The 20198-nt window shown below is 36.9% G+C and overlaps 2 protein-coding genes across 3 annotated transcripts in view; both read left to right on the top strand.

Moving 5' to 3' along the window:
- Window positions 1-2560, top strand: part of cubn (cubilin (intrinsic factor-cobalamin receptor)) — a 30062-nt gene extending 27502 nt beyond the window's left edge. The window contains exons 62-66 of the mRNA XM_046848007.1: window positions 58-202; window positions 307-488; window positions 917-1082; window positions 1620-1855; window positions 1961-2560. Coding sequence (XP_046703963.1) covers window positions 58-202; window positions 307-488; window positions 917-1082; window positions 1620-1855; window positions 1961-2068 — 837 coding nt within the window. The 3' untranslated portion in view covers window positions 2069-2560. The remainder of the gene's footprint in view (window positions 1-57; window positions 203-306; window positions 489-916; window positions 1083-1619; window positions 1856-1960) is intronic.
- Window positions 2561-4605: 2045 nt separating this feature from the next.
- Window positions 4606-20198, top strand: part of rsu1 (Ras suppressor protein 1) — a 29075-nt gene continuing 13482 nt past the window's right edge. Inside the window, exons 1-7 of one of the 2 annotated variants that reach the window (XM_046847011.1) lie at window positions 4606-4824; window positions 7158-7269; window positions 7577-7627; window positions 12501-12621; window positions 15714-15832; window positions 16736-16818; window positions 17246-17360. In XM_046847011.1, coding sequence (XP_046702967.1) covers window positions 4732-4824; window positions 7158-7269; window positions 7577-7627; window positions 12501-12621; window positions 15714-15832; window positions 16736-16818; window positions 17246-17360 — 694 coding nt within the window. In that variant the 5' untranslated portion in view covers window positions 4606-4731. Of the gene's footprint in view, window positions 4825-6836; window positions 7000-7157; window positions 7270-7576; window positions 7628-12500; window positions 12622-15713; window positions 15833-16735; window positions 16819-17245; window positions 17361-20198 lie in introns of those variants that run through there. The other variant, XM_046847012.1, reaches the window with a different exon arrangement.

The following is a 20198-nucleotide window of genomic DNA, read 5'->3' as shown; positions in this document are numbered from 1 at the left end:
TCCCTGTATTACAACAGTGAGTTTTTCTTCTTTATTTAATATAATTCTCCTTTTCAGGGAGACTATGGGCAGTCACATAAATTCTGTGGTTCAGACTCACACATTCCTGACTTCTACAGCTATGATAGGACCATGCACCTCAATTTCCAATCTGACATCTTTATGACTGGCAATGGCTTTAGTCTGACCTACCAAGTGGCAGGTGTGGCAGCATTGATTGCTTTTACAGATAATGCAACATTTATTAACGTTTATATATTTTTTTGTAGCTAAATGAATGTGTTTGTATGTATATTTGTTAACAAGGATGTAGCAGAGTATATGAGCAGTCTGATGGTTACCTCAAGAGCCCTGGGTGGCCTGCAGTGTATCCTCATAATATGAACTGCGACATTGTCCTTCGCTCACCTCAGAACACCTCCATCTCATTGTTCTTTGACAGCTTTGATGTGGAGTCTCACCTGTCTTGCAGCTATGACTATCTAGAGGTGAGAACAGGAGGATAAGTAATGGATCATATCACCAAGCAAATTATTTGAATCAGTTATAACTTTTGTGTGACGTTACTTATGTAGAATTATTTAGTCGATCTAGGAGTTTTACATTTTTTGTAGGAGTTTTGCAAATTTACATCCAATTCTGGTCTAAAGATGACTGATTATCAAGCCAGTATTTTCACTCATTATCTTTTCAAGGTTTTCCTGTGCTTTGTTACAGTTTTTGGTTACTTTTATTTGTTTATTGGTTTAATTGTCCTGCACTGTTCTATCGATCTCTGCCTGATGTTTGTGATTTTGACTTGAGATTTGATAATATTCAACTTACATATCTACGACTGCTGCTGCTGCTACACGACCACCATATTATATATTATTAGAGTTCAAATGTGCAGTCATGTACCCTGCTTGTGTTTTAGGTGAGGAATGGCAGCACAGCTACAGCTCCTCTTTTAGGCAAGTACTGTGGAAGCACACTACCCAATCCTGTCTTTCCCAGGGCCAATGAACTCTTCCTGAAGTTTGTAAGTGATTTCTCTGCCACCCGAAATGGCTTTGAGATCACCTGGACTTCCTCCCCACATGGTAAGCACATACTTATAAAGTAATGAAATGCACAGTGTGTCAAAATGATTTTTTTTAATTGAGTTATTAAAATTGAGTGTTTTAAACACTGGCCATAACATGGCCACAAAGTATAATTGCTGTATGCAATTTTAGAATGACAGTTTATATAATTGGATTTGTTTAAAATTACATGCAAAAACCTGATTACTGGTTCAGGCACATTGTCTCTGCTTTAGATATAAACACGATCTAATTGCATTGACAGAAAACACAAAAGGAGCAGACTGTATTCAAGTGTACTGGAATATTTTGTGCAAGCTGTTTTGTGCAAGCTGTTTAGTGCACAGTATGCAAATTGGAACATGGCCTTGAATTCTCATTGATTGTTTATTGACTTGGCCCTTGCAGCAGTGAGATTAATCTTTATGGTGCAGCACATCCGACACTTTAAAATGTTCTTCCACAAGTAGCTTGCAATAGAATTTTGCTACCCAAGAGGCTGAAATTCCTATATATTCCATCTATCAGTTTTAACATACTGCATTTTCCTCCAAGGTTGTGGTGGTAGGTTGTATGGAGACCATGGCTCCTTTACCAGTCCAGATTATCCTGGTACCTATCCAAATGGCACTCACTGTGAGTGGGGTATTAGAGCACCCAGTGGAAGGGTTGTAACAGTTACATTTAACCAGATCAGCATTGATGACCCTGGAGACTGCCAGAACAACTATCTGAAACTTTACGATGGTCCAGATGCCAGCACACCACCTGTTGGGCCGTACTGTGGAACGGTATGAGGCATTTTGTTTTGTAGATTGTTGTATACCGTTCTATGGCATTTATAATCTTGCATGGTGCTCTTGTATTGCATTTCACCATTTTTTTTTTTTGTGTAGGAGACAAATATAGCTCCCTTCACAGCCAGCTCCCACCACGTCTTCATTGTATTTCATGCACAGTCTGTTGTTTTGCCTTCTGGATTCAGGCTCACATGGAGTAGCTGAAAAGAAGTGGGAAGAATATACTTATACTAATAAATGCATATATGAATACTTAGATACACGTTTACAAACAGATTTTCTATAATGTAAAAACAATTTAGTGCAATATTCACTGTCTAATGTAATTAATAATTGTTTAATCATCTTGTGATATTTGTACATGTTTAAAAATAAGGAATATACAGTATATAAAATGTAAAAAAAAAAAGTTTTGGGAGAAATAACGTCTGTTTTGGTGTAGTAATGCTCTATGGCCCCTTAATATCAGCTGGAAGCGCAGAATTGACAAAGTGAAATCTGCAACGCCACAGCGGATCATCCGTCTCCATACCCCCCTGTCCTCTACATCTGCCTCTTTCAAACCAACTACCTGCATGTCTTTCCTCACCACTTCCCTTAAACCTCCTCCCTGGCCTTCCTCTTTTTCTCCTTCCTGGTGGCTCCATCCTTAGCATTCTCCTACCAATATATCCCATGTCCCTCCTCTGCACATGTCCAAATATCTCAATCGAGCCTCCCTCACTTTGTCTCCAAAATGTCCTACATGCCCTGTTCCTCTAATAAACTTGTTTATAATCCTGTCTATTATTGTCAATCCCAATGAAAATCTCAACATCTTCAGCTTTGCTACCTCCAGCTCCACCTTCTGTATTTTACTCAATGCCACTGTCTTTAAACCATACAACATCGCAGGTCTCACCACAGTCCTATAAACTTCCCCTTATACTTTTGCAGATAGCCTTCTATCACAAATCACTCCTACCACTCTCTTTTCTTCACTTCTCTAACACACTCTCCATTATTTTGCACTGTTGACCCCATGTAGTTCAGGTACATGGGGTCAACAGTGCAAAATAATGGAGAGTGTACAGGGAGACTCCTGTCTGACCTCGTCCGTCAACTTGTCCATCACCACTGCAAACAGAAAAGGGCTCAGAGCCGATCCTTGATGCAGTCCAGCCTCCACCTTAAACCAGTCTGTCGTTTCTACTGCACACTTCACAGCTGTCACACTGCCCTCATACATGTCCTGCACCACCCTCACATACTTCTCTGCCACACCTGACTTCCTCATACAATACCACAACTCCTCTCTAGGCACCCTGTCCTACGCTTACTCTAAATACACAAACACACAATGCAACTCCTTCTGACCTTCAATATACTTCTTCATCAACATTCTCAAAGCAAATAAGGCGTCTGTAGTGCTCTTCCTCAGCATGAAACCTTACTGTTGCTCACAGATGGTCACCTCTTCTCTCAGCTTGGCTTTCACTACTCTTTCCCATAACTTCATGGTGTGACTGATCAACTTAATTCCCCTGTAGTTACTGCAGGTCTGCACATTTCCCTTATTCTTAAAAATCTGTACCAGCACACTCCTTCTCTATTCCTCAGACATCCTGTCACCTTCCAAAATCTTGTTGAACATCCTGGTTAAAATCTCCACTGCCATCTCTCCTAAACATCTTCATGCTTCAATGTGAAATCTGAAATCTACAACAAACACAGTAAAAGAAGAAGAAACAAAATGCTATCCTATCTTAAAATGTGAATTTTTGGGTGTTTGATTAATTGCTTTTTGAAGCAAATTTGCTTGGTCATACCACAATTTGGCTCATTTCTTACAGCGGACACATTTAAAATACCATATAAACAGAAGCAAGTAAATGAATACAAATAAAGACAACCATGCATACTATTTAGATGGGTCCATTAGCACAACAATATTACAGATTTTGAAAATAATTTCAAAAACAGCTCATGAAGAAAAGTTTTGAATGAGTAATACTACTTCTTGAAGAGCTTTAAAAATGCTTATTCATGTTCAGTAATCTCAAACTGTTAAGGATCTGGATCATATTCTGGGGAACTCAATGTGTGTAACACAGGAAGACACCCTTAATGGGATGCCAGTCCATCACATAACAACATGTACACAAATTAATACAATCTTGGAACTGTGTGAAAACCATTATTAACCACTCATAGCAATGGTTAGGATTTATGGGATGCAAAACTGTGAAGCAAATCATCGCAAGAGACAATAATTACAAGAATCTTGTCTAAAAAAAAACAAGTGGTTGTCTAAAATCTGTAATTTTAGACAACTACACTATGTCAGATGTACATGTTTATTTGACATTCAACAAAATGACCTGGGCCCAAGCAAAAAACAGACTTTCCAGTGCAATATATGGAGTAGCATCTATGACAGCATGACTAATTCCTAAAAAGAGAGTGGAATTAGAAATAAAAAATTTCCTTTCAATTCAAGAATTTTCAAAATGACACAGACGATATATCCAGGGAATGGCCTCTGTACTACAGACAAAAACTATACTGGCATGGCATATTTTATGGACTCATTTTTATTTACTGGTTACAGTGTATGCAATGACTCTATACAATATAATTTAGTATTTTTTATTAAAGAAAAGTTCACCAATGATGTAGGGTTCTCTGACCACTTTACCCTCCTCCTACTAAATATATTCAGGCCTAAAAATAGAGGTCACTGTTTTTTCAGTCCCTGTTGTAATGATCAACTCGACAAGCAAAACACAAGGACACTGGATCAGTAGAAGAAACTTAAATCTGTTGCTCTCACACACGGGGTCTCTAGAAAACGAAGGACACATAGAGTATTGAATTACTTTTGCCCCATGCCTCAAAGAAAAGAGAGAGGAGTCTCAGCTCACCGTGGCCCACATTACAAAAACCAGGACACTGGCCAAAGAATGTGCCTCCCATTCAAGGTAAGCTTTAAGATACAGAGAGTAGTGGTAAACAATGCCTGCAGACAGACACCTGCTTAGAGCTGGACTTCAAAATACACTCCAACAGAGTTTAACTGTCAGCTTTTACACCTAATAAAGATAATAGATTTTTGAATTGATGTTCTAATAGGCAAATTCAGATTTCCTATCCCTTTTTAAATAATTAATCCACATTTTAAAAATATAATAGCTTCTTGTAATGGCAAGCTTCATTATGCTGTCTACTAAGACATGGCCATTTAATGTTTCTCCTTTTTTTTTTTACCTGTATGTATCGCATACTTTGACACTCATACTTAAAAAGAAAGTTTTTTTTATTATTTCTGAAATTTATGCATGCAGAATTTTCCATTAGTTTTTTTTCACATTGTTACTAATAAATGTTAGTAACTGCATTTTATTCATTTCTCTCATATTTATCTGTGTTGCACTTATTTATACATTACTCTCCTAGCCAAAATAGTTGGAAAAACAAAACAGGAAACATCTTTTCATGTCCTTAACAACAAAATATTAGACAGACAATTTGCAAGAATTAAACAAATGACATTCTGTGTAAACCCTGTGTACTACAGACTATGTAACATTAGACAAAAACTACAGTGAAGCATAGACATGTGTTTAACATAAAATCACTGGTCAGGAAATATGCATGAATTATGCATGAAAAACTGCACTCCTGAGAGGTCCTCTGCTACCTGGGGAAAACTAAAAACAGTAAATTTAATTATAGCCTTCTTTTAAGCAAAAGTTTGACCACAATAATAATTGTAATTAATGTTTGATGCAAAATGTAACTACTTATCATCTGTTTGAAGCTCAATGCTGAATTAAACATTTATTTATTTGTTTACTCCTTAATTCTTTCTGTAAAACACTGTTTCATCAGAATATTGTGAGTTCAAATCCCTGCAATACCAAGCTACCACTGCTGGGCCCTTGAGCAAGGCCCTTAACCCTCAACCTCTCAGTTGTATAAATGTTATAAAAGCTGCTCTGTACAAGGGCATCTGTCATAAATATAAAAGTCTTCAACATTCAAAGAAACCAGACAGGCCTATTAACTACTAAGTTACTTTATGTATTTGTTAATTTTTGCTAATTTCTTGACAAATTATTTGATGCCTTTGCTTAATATTTAAAGCTTAAATATGACTTAATACTTACTAATTACTTTAATATTTAAAGCTTAATATTTAATTATTTAGGGGTTTTGGCTAGAGTGTATAGCAGTGGTGTAATTTATGGCATTTGGCTGATACCCATATCCAGAGCAACTTACAGTTAGCTCAACTGAACAGTTAAGGGTTAAGGGCCTTGCTCAAGGGCCAAGCAGTGGCAGGTTTGTAATGCTGAAATTAAAACTCATGACCTTCTGGTCAGGAACCCAACATATCAGTCCAACATCACTGAGCTACTGTACCACCTCCCACTACCACTTTTCAGACTCCTGAAGGTTAATCATTTGAACATACTATTCTGTGTAACTCATGTGCTCAAACAACGAGTCACAAGACCTGGTTAATGCTTCTTTAAAAGTGACTGTATATAAATTAGTCATTGGTTGTTATTATAGAAATGATAACAGATCCATCACATTAATATAAACCTGTCATTTAAACAACAGGACATTTTATTACAGTCCGGACCGTGACAAAAAAAAAGAAATAATATGATGTAAACAATTGTAACTATCTGAAATATCGTTTTTTTAAACTAATTATTTATTTATTTGTTTTATCTAAACACTGTAAAATGTCTATATCACAGTGAATGTAGAATTCACAGCACTTGAGTGTTTTCTTTGCTTTCCCCGGCGGAGCACTTTTCTGTTACACCTTCCTTTAATGTTTTAGCCGAGCAAACGCACAACGCAACACTCGCGTTTCTATTGGATGGGATCGTTGTCCATCAGCGTTCTATTGGGTGACGCCAACCCTTTGAGCACGCTGATTGGACGAGGGGCCGGACCGCTCCCAGAAAATCCTTTTCGCTTCTGAATGAAGGAAGTTCCCTTTTAAGGAATGTAAAGCATTTTTCGTGTCAACTTCCGGTTGGGTGGGAAGCAGCTGCTGGAAACTGTGCCTGAGGATACAGTTATAAAATATAGTGTTTTGTTTTTTAAATTTGCAAACGTGTGCTTGTATCAGCGAGGTAAAAAAACGCATTTAACTTGGATGTGTTTTTATAATGTAAATGATGTTAGAGGTCTTGGTGTAAATGCAGGAACAAGTGAACTTTCATAGTTTGTTACATCACAGCAACAGTTTTACAGTTTGCTTTAACATTGTACTTTTGTTGTTATTTTCTAGAAAATGTCAAAGTCTTTAAAGAAGATCGTGGAGGAGGCCAAGGATAAAAATCTTGTCGAGGTGGACATGTGCGATAGAGGGATATCTAGCATGCAGGACATTATTGGCGTATGTGAGTATCTTTAATCAGAGCTCTGTGTCACTAAAACCGAAAGATTTTTCACTCAAATCACTATAATATGATGTATACAGCCAATTATTTTATAGCTAATCAGATATGTTATAAATACAAGTTTTAAAGTTAATTAAGGAAAAGCCACTTATGTTTTTTTTGCCCACCACGTTACGTGGAAAACATGTAAAACACACTTTCTATGTCCTGCACTGTACACTATTCTCTTATGCAATACAAGAAGGTACGTGGACTATATATATGGCTTTTAATGCATCTCACATACTTTTCTTATTTTGTCTTAAAGTTACATTGTCCAACATAACTCAACTGGTCTTGAGCCACAACAAGTTGACGAGTAAGTACAGAGTTTAATTTCACTGCAACTACTATTGAATGAAATACTGTGCTGTTATACTGTATTATAGTGAAACTGCTAAGTAAAATACCTGGGCTGCAGAGGGTGAGACTTGTTATTATGAGAGTGAGAGAGAGAGAGTAAGGACACAAGGCTTACAATCTCTCTCCATCATCCAATCTTTACATTGCTTTCACATATTACTATTAATCATGTGGGACTATAAGGGCCATGGACTTTGTGGTTTCTTAGATCAGTGGTACCCGGGTGTACCTCCACTAGGGGTCGCCAAAGATTTTAGAGGAGTCCCCAAGTGCACTTAGATTTTTTTTATTAATTTACATTTTAAGTGAAATTGACAATTTGTTTAATAATTGCATTAGCAGATTAAAATGTGCTGCTGTTATTTGTTCTTTAGGTTTGTTAGGGGGGGTGGAACCTGTTTTTGGGAAAAACATCTTTATGAATATTTGCAAGTTGCAACTATTTTTTTTTCTATTTTATTTATTCTGCTGTTTTTTTTTTTTTTTTTCATTTATTAAAAACGTCTACAACTGACTGTCTGTGTCTGCTAGTGTATTGTGAATTGGAATCGTTAAAAACTTTCAAGCTGAAATAGGTGTCTCCTGAAAAAAGGTTTGAAAATACTGTCTAAGAAATATAGCTATGGTGTTATTCATGCACTCACATTTGTAATATACATTTAACTAAAAAAAAAAAAAAAAAAAATGAAAAGAAATGTCCAGGTAAACCAGAATAGCTTTAATGCTCTTTGGTGTAGATTCTGCATGTTTAGATTTCAGCACCACTCTCCCAAAGGATATCTCATTTGGTGTTTTGACAATATTAAGACTATATTTTTGTATAATTGTCTGTTTGTTTGCATGTCTGACTGTATTTATGTCTGTATATTTAATTGTCTGTGTATAAATGCATGAATTAATGGATCCAAGTTCCTAGACCTAAAAGATAAAAATGATTTTATTTTGAAACGTTTTACAAAATAAAAAAAATAATTATTATTTTGAGTTTGCGGAGAATCTATGAAGTGGAGAAAGTGGAAAACAAAAACTTCCTATGACAAAAGTAGTGCTTTCGTGAACTATTTTTGATGTACTCATAGAAGCCACTAGATGGCAGTATCGTGCTAGAGTATATAGACGGGAAAAAAACAACCCCCTCTCTCTCTCTCTCTCTCTCTCTCTCTCTCTCTCTCTCTCTCTCTCTCTCTCTCTCACTCTCTCTCTTTTTATTTATATATATATATATATATATATATATATATATATATATATATATATATATATGCACAAGAAATATTTAGATGATATGTGCTCTGAGTTAATAAGGTTAAACAGAGTTATACACGCAACCAGATTCCAGCTCCATAGCAGTGATCTGTGCCTCAAATATATTTTGTTTATTGTAAAAAGAAAATCGATGCACGTTTAATTTGTAGATTTAAGAATAAACTCTTCAGTTTTTATGTGTGAAGGTCTACACTGTAAGACTAAACACGAAACATTTAATTATCTTCTGTAAACACTTTATCTTGGTTAAGGTTGAATTGAATTTAGTTTATATACCAGTAACACTAGATGCAGGCTGGGAATACACCTTACATTGGAATGCACCCTACATGGGAATACACAACAGTCTCTTCCAGACAGTTATGCATGCTTAAATTCACACCTAGGGGCAATTTAGCATAACCATACACTTAATTGCATATTTGAGGGTGCGCTAAGGAACCCTATGTAAACGTCGGGAGACCATGTTAAACTCCACACAGACATAACCGCAATCATGACCCACGGCCGTGGAGCTGTCAGAGGGAAATACCTGCAGTTTTCGTTTGGCAATTTTTTTCAGCGAGCCTGGCCATGAAGCTGACACACACACATCCCGTTTCCTGCCAGAAGGATTCAGATCAAATAAACAAGTCCCGGTAATCTCCATAAACCAAAGATCTCCCAACTTGATACTGCTCATGTTTGTCAATGGTTATTTTTAGCGAAGCTCCCTAATTAGCTTAACATGTCTCCTTGCCTGAAGGGGAGATTCACAAATTCATTTTCAAGTCATTTGCAGGTTAGGATGCTCCGTGTGCTTTCTTGTCAAGTAATACGTCTAAGGCAAATTTTTTTAGGACACTTTTTTTTTTTTTCTTAAAAGGAAGACTGATTTCAGTGTATTGGCCTCATTTATGTACTCAGTTTCAATATAGCTCGAGCTTTTCTGTCTTCTGAATTTCAAATAGCATGATCCATTAATTCTCTTCAGTAAATCGTGCTTCTCATTCCATGGTCAAATCCTGTCTTCATAAAATGCAGAGATGTACAGTGTGCTATCTTTTGAACTTTTCAAGGTAGTCAGAAATTACAGTGACATTTGAAACCCTTTCATTAGTGAGACTGGTGAGTAAAATACCCGAGGTCCAGGGGATGGGTGAGACACAGGCAGTATAATGAGAGAGAGAGAGTGAGTGAGAGTAAGGGCAAATGTTTAAAACGTCTCTCCACCATCCAGTCTTTACATTGCTTTCACTTATTACTATCAATCATGTGGGTCATTAAGGACTTTGTGGTTTCTTAGAGATATAGCTACGGCGTTTGACTTTGTGAGCTCACATCTTTATGCATTTATGTTTGTAATATACGAAAGAACAAATGAACAGGAAAAACACAATGTGTCAAGTAAGCCCTCAGAAAAGCTTTAATAGTCTTTGGTGTAGATTCTGCATGGTTAGATTTGAGCACCACTCTTGCACAGGATCTTATCTCAGTTGGTGTTTTGACTGGTGGCACAGTAGGTAGCATGGCTGCTTCACAGCTTGATCCAGATCCAGCATTAATCTGGTACCTAAAGCCCTTTATTCTGTTCACCTCTGTTAACAAGACTATATTTTGGCCGATCTGTATACTCACATGTCTGTCATGCCTGGCTGTATTTATGTCTGTGTGTATAAATGCATGCATGAATAAATGGATCCAAGTTCCTAGTCCTCGTTCCCAGTAGGGAATGAGTTGGATTTTTATTTGTGCAAACTCACTGTTAATATTGTAAAAAAAAAAAAAAAAGATTCAAAAGATTAAAAAAAAAAAAAAAATAGAAAAAGGATTAAATGGGACAGGTTGAGTTTGTAGATTGAATTAGGACTCATGGGCCTCCTCAGTTCAAGACTCATAAAAAAATTTTGATTTCTTTTTTCTTTCAAATCTCAAGCGGCCTTATGTGTGTTGCACTGAGGAGAGTTTTCTATCTGACCACTTTGCCATAAAGCAGATATCAGTAGCGTATTGCAGCGATGGTTGACTTTCTACAAATTTCTTGCATCTCCACACATGATCTCTGGAGCTCAACCAGAGTGACCATCAGGTTTTCGGTTACGTCTGTTACCAAGACCCTTCTTCCTTGTTTGCTTCTTCCATTTCTAAGACTCCCATGAATCATGGAGGCCACCATGCTCCTGGGAACCTGTAATGCACGATACAAGCCTTTACACAATCCTGTCTCTGAGCTTTTCAAACAGTTCTTTTGAATTAATGACATGGCTGCACAAATCGTGCAATTTATTGAATTTGCAATAAGTGAACACTCACCACAGTGTAGAAACATGTCTAAGCAGATTCAGAGAACTGGGATGCACCTGAGCTCATTTTTAAAGAACCCATTTAATAGCAAAGCGTCTGAATAGTTTAACACTGTTATTTTTTTTAGTATTTTTTTATTTTTTTTTGCTTTATCCCATTATTACAGTATAGAGTATATATTGTGGTTTGAATACTCCCTGAATGCAGTGGTAAGATGTATAAATAAACACTCAGTCTGAAAGATGGAAATATAGATCGTTTTGTTTTACTGAGATTAACATAAGAAATGTAATAAACTGTGAGGATACATACTTAAAATCTAATAACTAATTATCTGAAGTGTATCACAATGAGTTTTTTTTCAGCATTTTAAAAAATGTAAGTACATTAATTACATATTTTAAATATATTATAAACATTGCCGTTCAAGTGTCATGTAGGTAACATGGTTTGAAATTTGTGATTATGCAGCATTTGCTCTCAGTACATGCAGAAATAAAATCTGTGATTTTCTTTTTTTTTTTTTTTTTTTTTAAACTCCAGAATATTTCACTTCACACTCCCTATAATTTGAAAGGTTTGGTCGTGCATTAATGCTCACAGAGACATCAGCTGGTACCCTTAAGGTTTAGAAGCTCAAAGGTATTGATAAATGACATGTGTCAGTTTGTTGGTCCATGCCAGAAGCCTGAAATGGCTTAGTTATTTTCTCAGCATGCCCTGCGTACACTCGGTGGAACTGTTTCCTCTGAAGGCATTCATGTCAGTGTGTTTGTGTAAATCCCCACCCACCAGTATAATGAAGGCCAATTGATCAGCCAGTAATCAGATAGGTGCCCTGTTATCCTCATCTATCTTTGTCTCAGGAGCACCAGTGCGCCTGCCAGCAATGGAAGCAGAGGAGAACAGAAGCGCTATGCTAAACGCCTCCATCATTAAAATGTCAAATCTATTGCTGGCCGAGTGACCCGTAATTGAGTCGTCAAAGACAGAGTGTCCATGCCCTGGCTCTTATAATTAGCTTGTTAAACTCTGCCAGGTCACTAGCAAGCCTTCAGAACCTGTCCCCTGATACATTTGAACTCTTAGTAAAAGCTTATTGGGATTTGAAAATGTTAATTTCTGATGGTAATGTTTTGAATGTGATTCCAAACTCACAATGTTACAATTTGGATTGTTTATTTTATTTTATTAGTATTTTTTTTGCACACATAACAGAACAGCAAAGGTGTGTTTTTAACGTACTTTTTAATATTTCTGCACTTTTTCCTCTCCGATAGCTGTACCTGCTAACATTGCCGAACTTAAGAACTTGGAAGTGCTAAACATGTTCAACAATCAGATAGAAGAGCTTCCCACTCAAATCAGCAGCCTTCAGAAACTCAAGCACTTAAATCTGGGGTAAGAATTGTTTTCCCTGCTTTCCTGATGTTTTAGTTCTTTAGCTAGAAATGTTCTTACCACAGATATTGTGCTGGCGTGTAAATAAAGTATGAATGAAGCCCTTGTGAGTAATGTTATTGGGTATTCTTTATTCAAACATTACTCATGTTTTCAGAGATTTGCATTCAGGACATTAACTGCAATAAAAACTTTCTTTCGGCTTCTCCCATTGGGGTCCCCACACAGATCATCCGTATTTGTGATCCGCATGTTTAATTTGGCACGTGTTTTACGCTGGATGCCCTTCCTAACGCAACCCTCCCCATTTATCCGGGCTTGGGACCGGCACTAAGAGTGGCTCGTGCAACCCTAATGGCTGGGATTGGTTCCCTAACCAGGAATCGAACCCGCGCCGCATCCTAACCACTAGACCACCAGGGAACCACATTAACTGCAATAACTCTGTTTAATTATTGAGGGATAGAAGCCTGGTCTTCAAATAGTACTTTTGTGTATTGTATGTGTGTTAAAGCATCAGCCATATCTGAAAATATCCATGATCACCATGCGAGATTAAATATTTTCTTAGGACCATAATGGAGTATAAATGTATTTATAGCACACTACAATTATAAATTCAATTACTGTTTCATATATAAATTCCACTCAGGGATTTTTTATAAAGTTTAAACTGGAGAAAAATGTTATTACACTTTAAAAGACTGAACTACCAAAGTAAAGTTTGGATGCACCTTGGACAAACAAGTTATTTTTAATTTATTTATATATTTATTTTACTAAAAACAGTTTTGTTTACTCATTTAGGAGTAATAGGAACACCTGCACTCCTGCATTTGAATAATTAGCAGTTTATGTTGCTGCAATGTAATACACAAAATCCTGCAGATACAGGTCTGGTTAATTATCATATCAAATAGAATGAGACTAAATTAGTGCCTGATTGGCTCATTCAAGTATTTTATAAATTGCACACACACCCCAGGACAGATAACAAAATGGCCAGTACATGTATTTTACTGTTTTAGTTAGTGACCAAAAAAAGTGTTAAACAAATCAAATGAAAAGCTTGTCACACTTTTTGCATCTTTGCAAGCAGCTTCTTGAGGGATCTTCAAGAACCTTTTTTAAAATTCACAAACGGGCCGAGTTGCTTTCGTTCATTTCAAAACGAATGTGAAGAAAAAAATCATTTATCTTCTTGAAGATATCAAGACAATAAAAAAAATAGGTATTCACTTTATTTAAAAAATAAAAAATAAGTTTCATTTAAAAACGAGCTCAAAGTATATTATGTGGACAAAAGTTTGTGGCCACCTGACCATAAGATTCAGAAGTGCTTTTTGAACATGCCATTTCATATTCAGTCTCCATTTGCTGTTAAAGTAACCTCTGTTCTTCTAGGAAAACATTCCACTAGATTTTCCAGTGTAATTGTGAGATTTATATTAATTCAGGCCCAAGGGTGTTAATAAAGTCAGGTACCGATGTAGGGTAAAGGGGCCTCAAAGGTGTTCAAAAGGGTTGAGGTGAGAGCTCTTCAGCAGGAAACTCACCATCTTCCACTGCAACCCATGCAATCTTTATTGAGCTTGCTTTGTGCACAGGGGCATTGTCATGCTAGAACAGGTTTAAGTCTCCTAGTTCAAGTGAATGAAAAATGTGCTACAGCATCTAAAGACATAATTATGTGCCTCCACTTTTTTTTTTTTTAAAAGAAACACATATGGCTGGAAAAATTAAGCGTCCCAATATTTTTGAGCATATAGTGTACCAATGCATTAACCAAAGCAATGTCTAACAAGTATTAAAAAAAAGGTTTTTATCTGGCTTCAAAACAGAGTTTCGGGCTGATGTTATACTGGCCCATAGTAGTTCAGTGGGACCCAAGTCCTTTTTTTTTTTTTGCCCTGTGGGATGGAAAGAGCAAGAGACCTCTTCAATGTCACGCAGGATTAAGGAGTTGCACAATCTCCCCCTGCATCCGACGCCCCACATTTTTTTTATTGATTTGGTGTCAGACGCGTCATTTCCTAGCATAATCTTAAGGACATAAGCCGGGGCACTGTATTCGTGGTGGCAAGTCCTGGCCCGAGCGTGTGTGTGACAGCCTACCCGAGCTCATTTGTCAAAACAATTCCCCACCTCTTGTAATTGCTTCACAAACACCGAGAGGTATCAGTTTGTTTGTGTCTTTTAAGTCTTTCACAAAGCTGTGTGTATCTTGTGCGACAGCTTGCTGTCACTGTGCCGTGGGATAAAAGGGCACAGGATGAAATTGGGGAGGACGTGAAGAGGAGAGGAGAGGCTTAAATGACCAGAGTTAATCAGCCTTTGATCTCACTGTATTATGCACATGCACTCCTCAACTCTCTGTAGCACATTGTCAGGCTCCGTCAATACTTCTCACACTAGCACTCCTTTACTGAAGTTCAACTGTAACTTGGTTTGTGTTGTGGTGGAAAAGTATTCTTACTTTTTTTTTTTTTTTTTTTTTATGTCCTTCAAATGACTGGAAGTATTACCCCTATAGCACATTTAAGGAATTGATGTCTCGAGCATTTTGTATTTAGCGAAATGTTGTTGTTTTTTTTTAGTGTGTGTTTATTTTGGAACCGTGTATAACAGTGCACTTGCGCACAAAATTAGCGCCATGAAGATATGGTTTAAATTAGTTGGAGTGAAAGATCTTGAGTGGCCTGGTACGGAGCTCTGAAGTTAACCCAGTGAATCGAACACTGACTGCACCCCAGGCTTCATCAGTATCTGATTTACTAACACCCTTGTGGCAGACTGATCACAAATCTCCACAACTACATTCCAAAATCTAGTTAAACATCTCAGAAGAGTGGAGATTATAACAGCAAGTGGAGAATAAATGTGAAATGGTGTGTGTGTGTGTGTGTGTGTGTGTGTGTGTGTGTGTGTGTGTGTGTGTGTGTGTGTGTGTGTGTGTGATCATGTACATATGAGGTATGCATATAAGTTTTATAGGAGGTAATAGGAGGCTGATTTCTATGTGTATTGTTGAGAATTTCTCAATGTTTAACCACTGCATGTTTTTTTTTGTTTTGTTTTGTGTGTGTGTTTAGGATGAACAGACTGAGTACCTTGCCCAGAGGCTTTGGTTCTCTTCCAGCTCTGGAGGTCCTGGATTTGACTTACAACAACCTGAATGAGACCTCATTGCCAGGAAATTTCTTCTATCTTAGTAAGTCTCTCTATCCTTTTTTTTTTTCTTTTTATCTTTTCCTTTTTTCTCTCTCACTCACAGTACATTACTTACTTTTCCCTTAAGCGTGCTTCTCCTTTCACTATGCACAGTGGATCTCACTAACACAGGGCAAACAGAATAGCAGTTAACTGACTAAACTTCATCATCATTCCAATCAACCCATACCACATTAGCGGCCCAGTGATGATCGCTGACCGTCTCTAGTGCGCTGTACGTTCATTAATGGGCTGTTATTTTAATACTGATGACATGATGAAAGCACGCACCGCACAGCAATCAGTCCTTTATCCCCCTCCTCACCCTCCACATCACCCACCCTGCTCTATTTATCACTGCTGATGTTCAGCCTCTGATATTACCTCTGATTCCACAAGCAAATTAAAATGGATCTGATTAATGAATGAGATTCAGGTGATTAAGGACAATCAGAGACACCAGTGCACACTGGAGGAAGAGGAGCAGGAGGAGGAGGAGGAAGAGGGAGAAAGTAAGAACAGCTCCGAGCTGCTGAAATCACAGAAAAATTTGTAGAATAGAGAAGCCATGCTTTGAAGTTCTGTGCTTCATGTCTATAGTGTGGATTAAATTGGATTCCATGTAAACTTTTAACTCTTTGAACAGCTCTTATGTTTAGCATTGTGCATATATGCGTGTTTGAGTCTGTGTGTCTGTGTAATATATTCTAAAGCACATGCTGTAGACCTGTGTACTGTTTGATCACGCTCTGCTCAGTGTGTGTGTCTGTGTGTGTCGTTCATCAGACAGACACAGAGTCTGGGCATGTAGTATTAATCAACTCTGAATATCTCTATTGATCAGACAACGCTCGGGCCTGCAGCACCACGGCCTGCCTCGCACTCACCTTCTCTCTCATTTCAGCCACGCTGCGCGCACTCTATCTCAGTGACAACGACTTTGAAATCCTGCCCCCAGACATCGGCAAGCTGGCCAAGCTACAGATAGTGAGTAATTTATCTAAATTTACCTCGAAATCAATCCCCTTTTTTAGCGTGCTGTTAGTTGGATTTATTCTTTAGAATGTGTGTTGTCCTTTGTCACAAGCTCATGCATGGTTTATGTGCTGTCTCTGAGGTCTTGCATGCCCACTGCTATCTCACTGCTTACATGAACAAGTGATGAAACAGGTTTATAAATTCAAGTTTAAAAAGGATCATCTTATTTTGAGTAGATCAGTTTTTAGACCTTTTGTGTCCAACGGCAAAATTGTTATAATAACAAAGTATCATAAAGAACAACGTTTACGCTTTTTCTGTTCAGTATATTCAGGCTTGCTATTGTTAACAAAGTGCAAAATGAGCATAAGTAACCATGATGCCATGATCTCAATAGCCTCAAACCCTATTGTTCAACTTGTCTCCCTCTGTATAGCTGAGTCTGAGGGATAATGACCTGATCTCTCTACCAAAAGAGATAGGAGACCTTGTGCAGCTGAAGGAACTGCATATCCAGGGCAATCGGCTAACGGTGCTACCTCCCGAACTTGGTGAGATTTTTATTTTTTTATTTTTATTTTTTTCTCCATGCATGCTTGTTTGGTGAAAGGGTAAAATACAAAATGAGATGAGAAATGTTATCACAAGAACAGAGTATTGTAAAAATATTCTCATACTTACCTGGTTCTCACAAAAAAAATATATATATTTTTAAACATATCTACAATTACTATTTGAAAAACTAGAAGAGCCCAAAATGTATCCTATACTATCCTATGTCAAGACAAGTCTTGTATAATATATCCTTCCAAATCAATCCAAAATCATTGATTGTATGTTTACTAAGAGCTACCATGTTTAATTCTATTCATACCAAAAGTATTCCATACACAGTAGTTTATTCATAGTGCATACTTTATCTTTGGCTACTGTTTAAATATTATTTAAAAATCCTGTAAAAAAAACAAAAAAAAAAGATTTATACTAACCCAAATAATCCATGTTTTTTCGAAATCTACTGTTAATGCAAGTTTGACATAACACTTGCCTTCCTGGTTTGATTTCTGTTAATGTGGAGGTTGATTGGCCATGTTAAATTGCCCTGTTTATGTGTGTGCTCTTGTTTGCTTTCAGCTGTTTCTGAAATACTCAAACACCTTCTGTTAACAGCCTCCATGCTACAGTCAGAGTCACAGTTACCATGAACTTTTTTGTTCTAGTATTTAATATGAACATAACCTAAAGCTTTTTATCTGTATGTGCATGATTCTTCTGCATCTTACTGCTGCAACATCACTGACCGATTAAATAACTGTATGAAAATAAACTGACTGTGTCTAATGCAGAACTCTCAGTTTCTACATAGTTAGAACAGAGTTGTGCATAATTGAGTTATTTGTGTGAAGAAGGGTTTGATTTTTTTTTTTGTGGACCCTTGACTAATTAAGAGTATGTAAACACCTGCTTATTGTCTGTATTAAATGATTAATCGTTTATGTAGGTTTTGTAAGGATTTTGACACATAGTATTGCTCTACTTTCCCTTAAACATCCTGTCGATGAAAAAAAAAAAAAATACTCATTACATATTCAAAAGCATCTGTAAATCTTTTAAGTAATATGATTTTTACCGAAATCACAGTGTAGATGAATATGAAGCTAAACATGAAGTGGTTGAGGGACATGATAAGGAGTAGTCAGAGCTCAGGACAACAGCTTTCACTGAAGAGTCTCAAATCCACATCTAGCTTTGCTTTCACTCTAAACCATTGTTTTACCCTGACATTCTCTGTCAGTCTCTCTGTCTATAACATGTATCCAGACAGCACTAGCTCTAAATCTAGAGCCTGATCTGTTCTCAAAACAGCTATTTGTCAGGTGACATGATGTGTAGACAGAAATAAATAAATATATCGTTATCACACTGTCGGTTTAGTTTCCCCCCTCAGCAGAGAGACCGTCTCTAGTGTCTGATGCTCACAGGAGTTTCAAACAGGTTATTTTGTTCTCATTTTTATTAATTACTTTATTTATTTTTTGAGCTAGCTCATTCTGAGCACTAATTAACTTTTTTATTAGAGAACAAATGAAGCAATACTAATACACTATTCACTTGCTCTTCCACAGGTCTTCACTTTAAACATAAACCATACAAACTCTTGTAGAAAACTTGTTTTCTTTAATTGGTTTAATTATGGTTTATGTTGTTACCAAATTATTACAGCTTGTAAACCATGACTTGAACTTAATAGTACAAAATCGTTAAAAGCACAGTCTACTTAATGAGCTGCAGCCATATTAAATACATGGGTATAACAATAATCCTATGACACAATCTGCTAATTTGTGTTAATTTTAAAATTGCATTTGGTCATGCCCACAACTGTGGGAATATCTCAGAATACCATTACAAACAATATACATATAAGCAGACTAATTGTCTTTTCTGCAAACTATAGACTCATTTTTTTCCCCCTATCATTCTTACTATGTGCAACAAACGGATATAAGGTTTGCTTCTTTCATTTATCACAAGAGCCATGTTATTGTGTTCCCAAAGTCTTGTTTGGGGCTTATGCAATCACACCGGGTGAAAGGTTCTTTTTAAATCGAGTCTGATACGGCTATTCTGAGTGTGGGCTGGTGCACATGCCCACTACCCTGTGGTAGCCGTTCTTTCCTCGCACATGCACACACACACAGAGCCGGCCTGAGTGATAATTGCCCTTAAACAGCTAAAATCGCCCACACTCTGTCTAACAGAATTATTAGCCAATGTGGCTCAGTCAGAAAGTCGAAGAAATTCTGCTACAAATGCTGCAGTAGTGCATCCGTCTTATTATATTTTCTGTGTAAATACTATTATGTTAAAGCTACCATTGCAGTTCATATTCTTCTAGGTAAAGCACTTTTGGTGCTTGTTGTTTACCCCTGTAGAGACACTTTATTCTGTTCGTCCCTTATTACTTGAAAAAAAAATTGTGTAAAGGGGCCAAAATCTGTTCACACAAATTGGCTTGAAATGTGTAAACTGATGTGTAAAATGGCCGAACTTAACAGTAAAACTAATTCTGTATATAATATTTTAAATATAAGGAATACGCCTGACAGGGCATGCTTGTGTGCTAATAACTCTTTTCCCCTATGTGAATAGTAAACATTATAATAAATTCCATTAAAAAGTACAAATTATATATGTTTGTTTTACAATCGAAAATGTAAATGAGACAATAGAGCAGAATATAAGCTTTTATTTCCTGAGATTTGATTAAAATGTGTTAAACAATGCAAAACACATTTTGTTTAAACCCACCTTTTTTTTATTATCAGAGATATTGGAACAGGTCACTGACAGGTTTTTCTTGGTGCCCAGATGTACCTGTTAGATAG

The sequence above is a fragment of the Silurus meridionalis genome, chromosome 4, assembly GCF_014805685.1.
Source record: "Silurus meridionalis isolate SWU-2019-XX chromosome 4, ASM1480568v1, whole genome shotgun sequence".
Lineage (NCBI taxonomy): Eukaryota > Metazoa > Chordata > Actinopteri > Siluriformes > Siluridae > Silurus > Silurus meridionalis.
The sequence above is the reverse complement of the archived record's forward strand: the minus strand, read 5'-3'. Positions and strand labels throughout refer to the sequence as shown.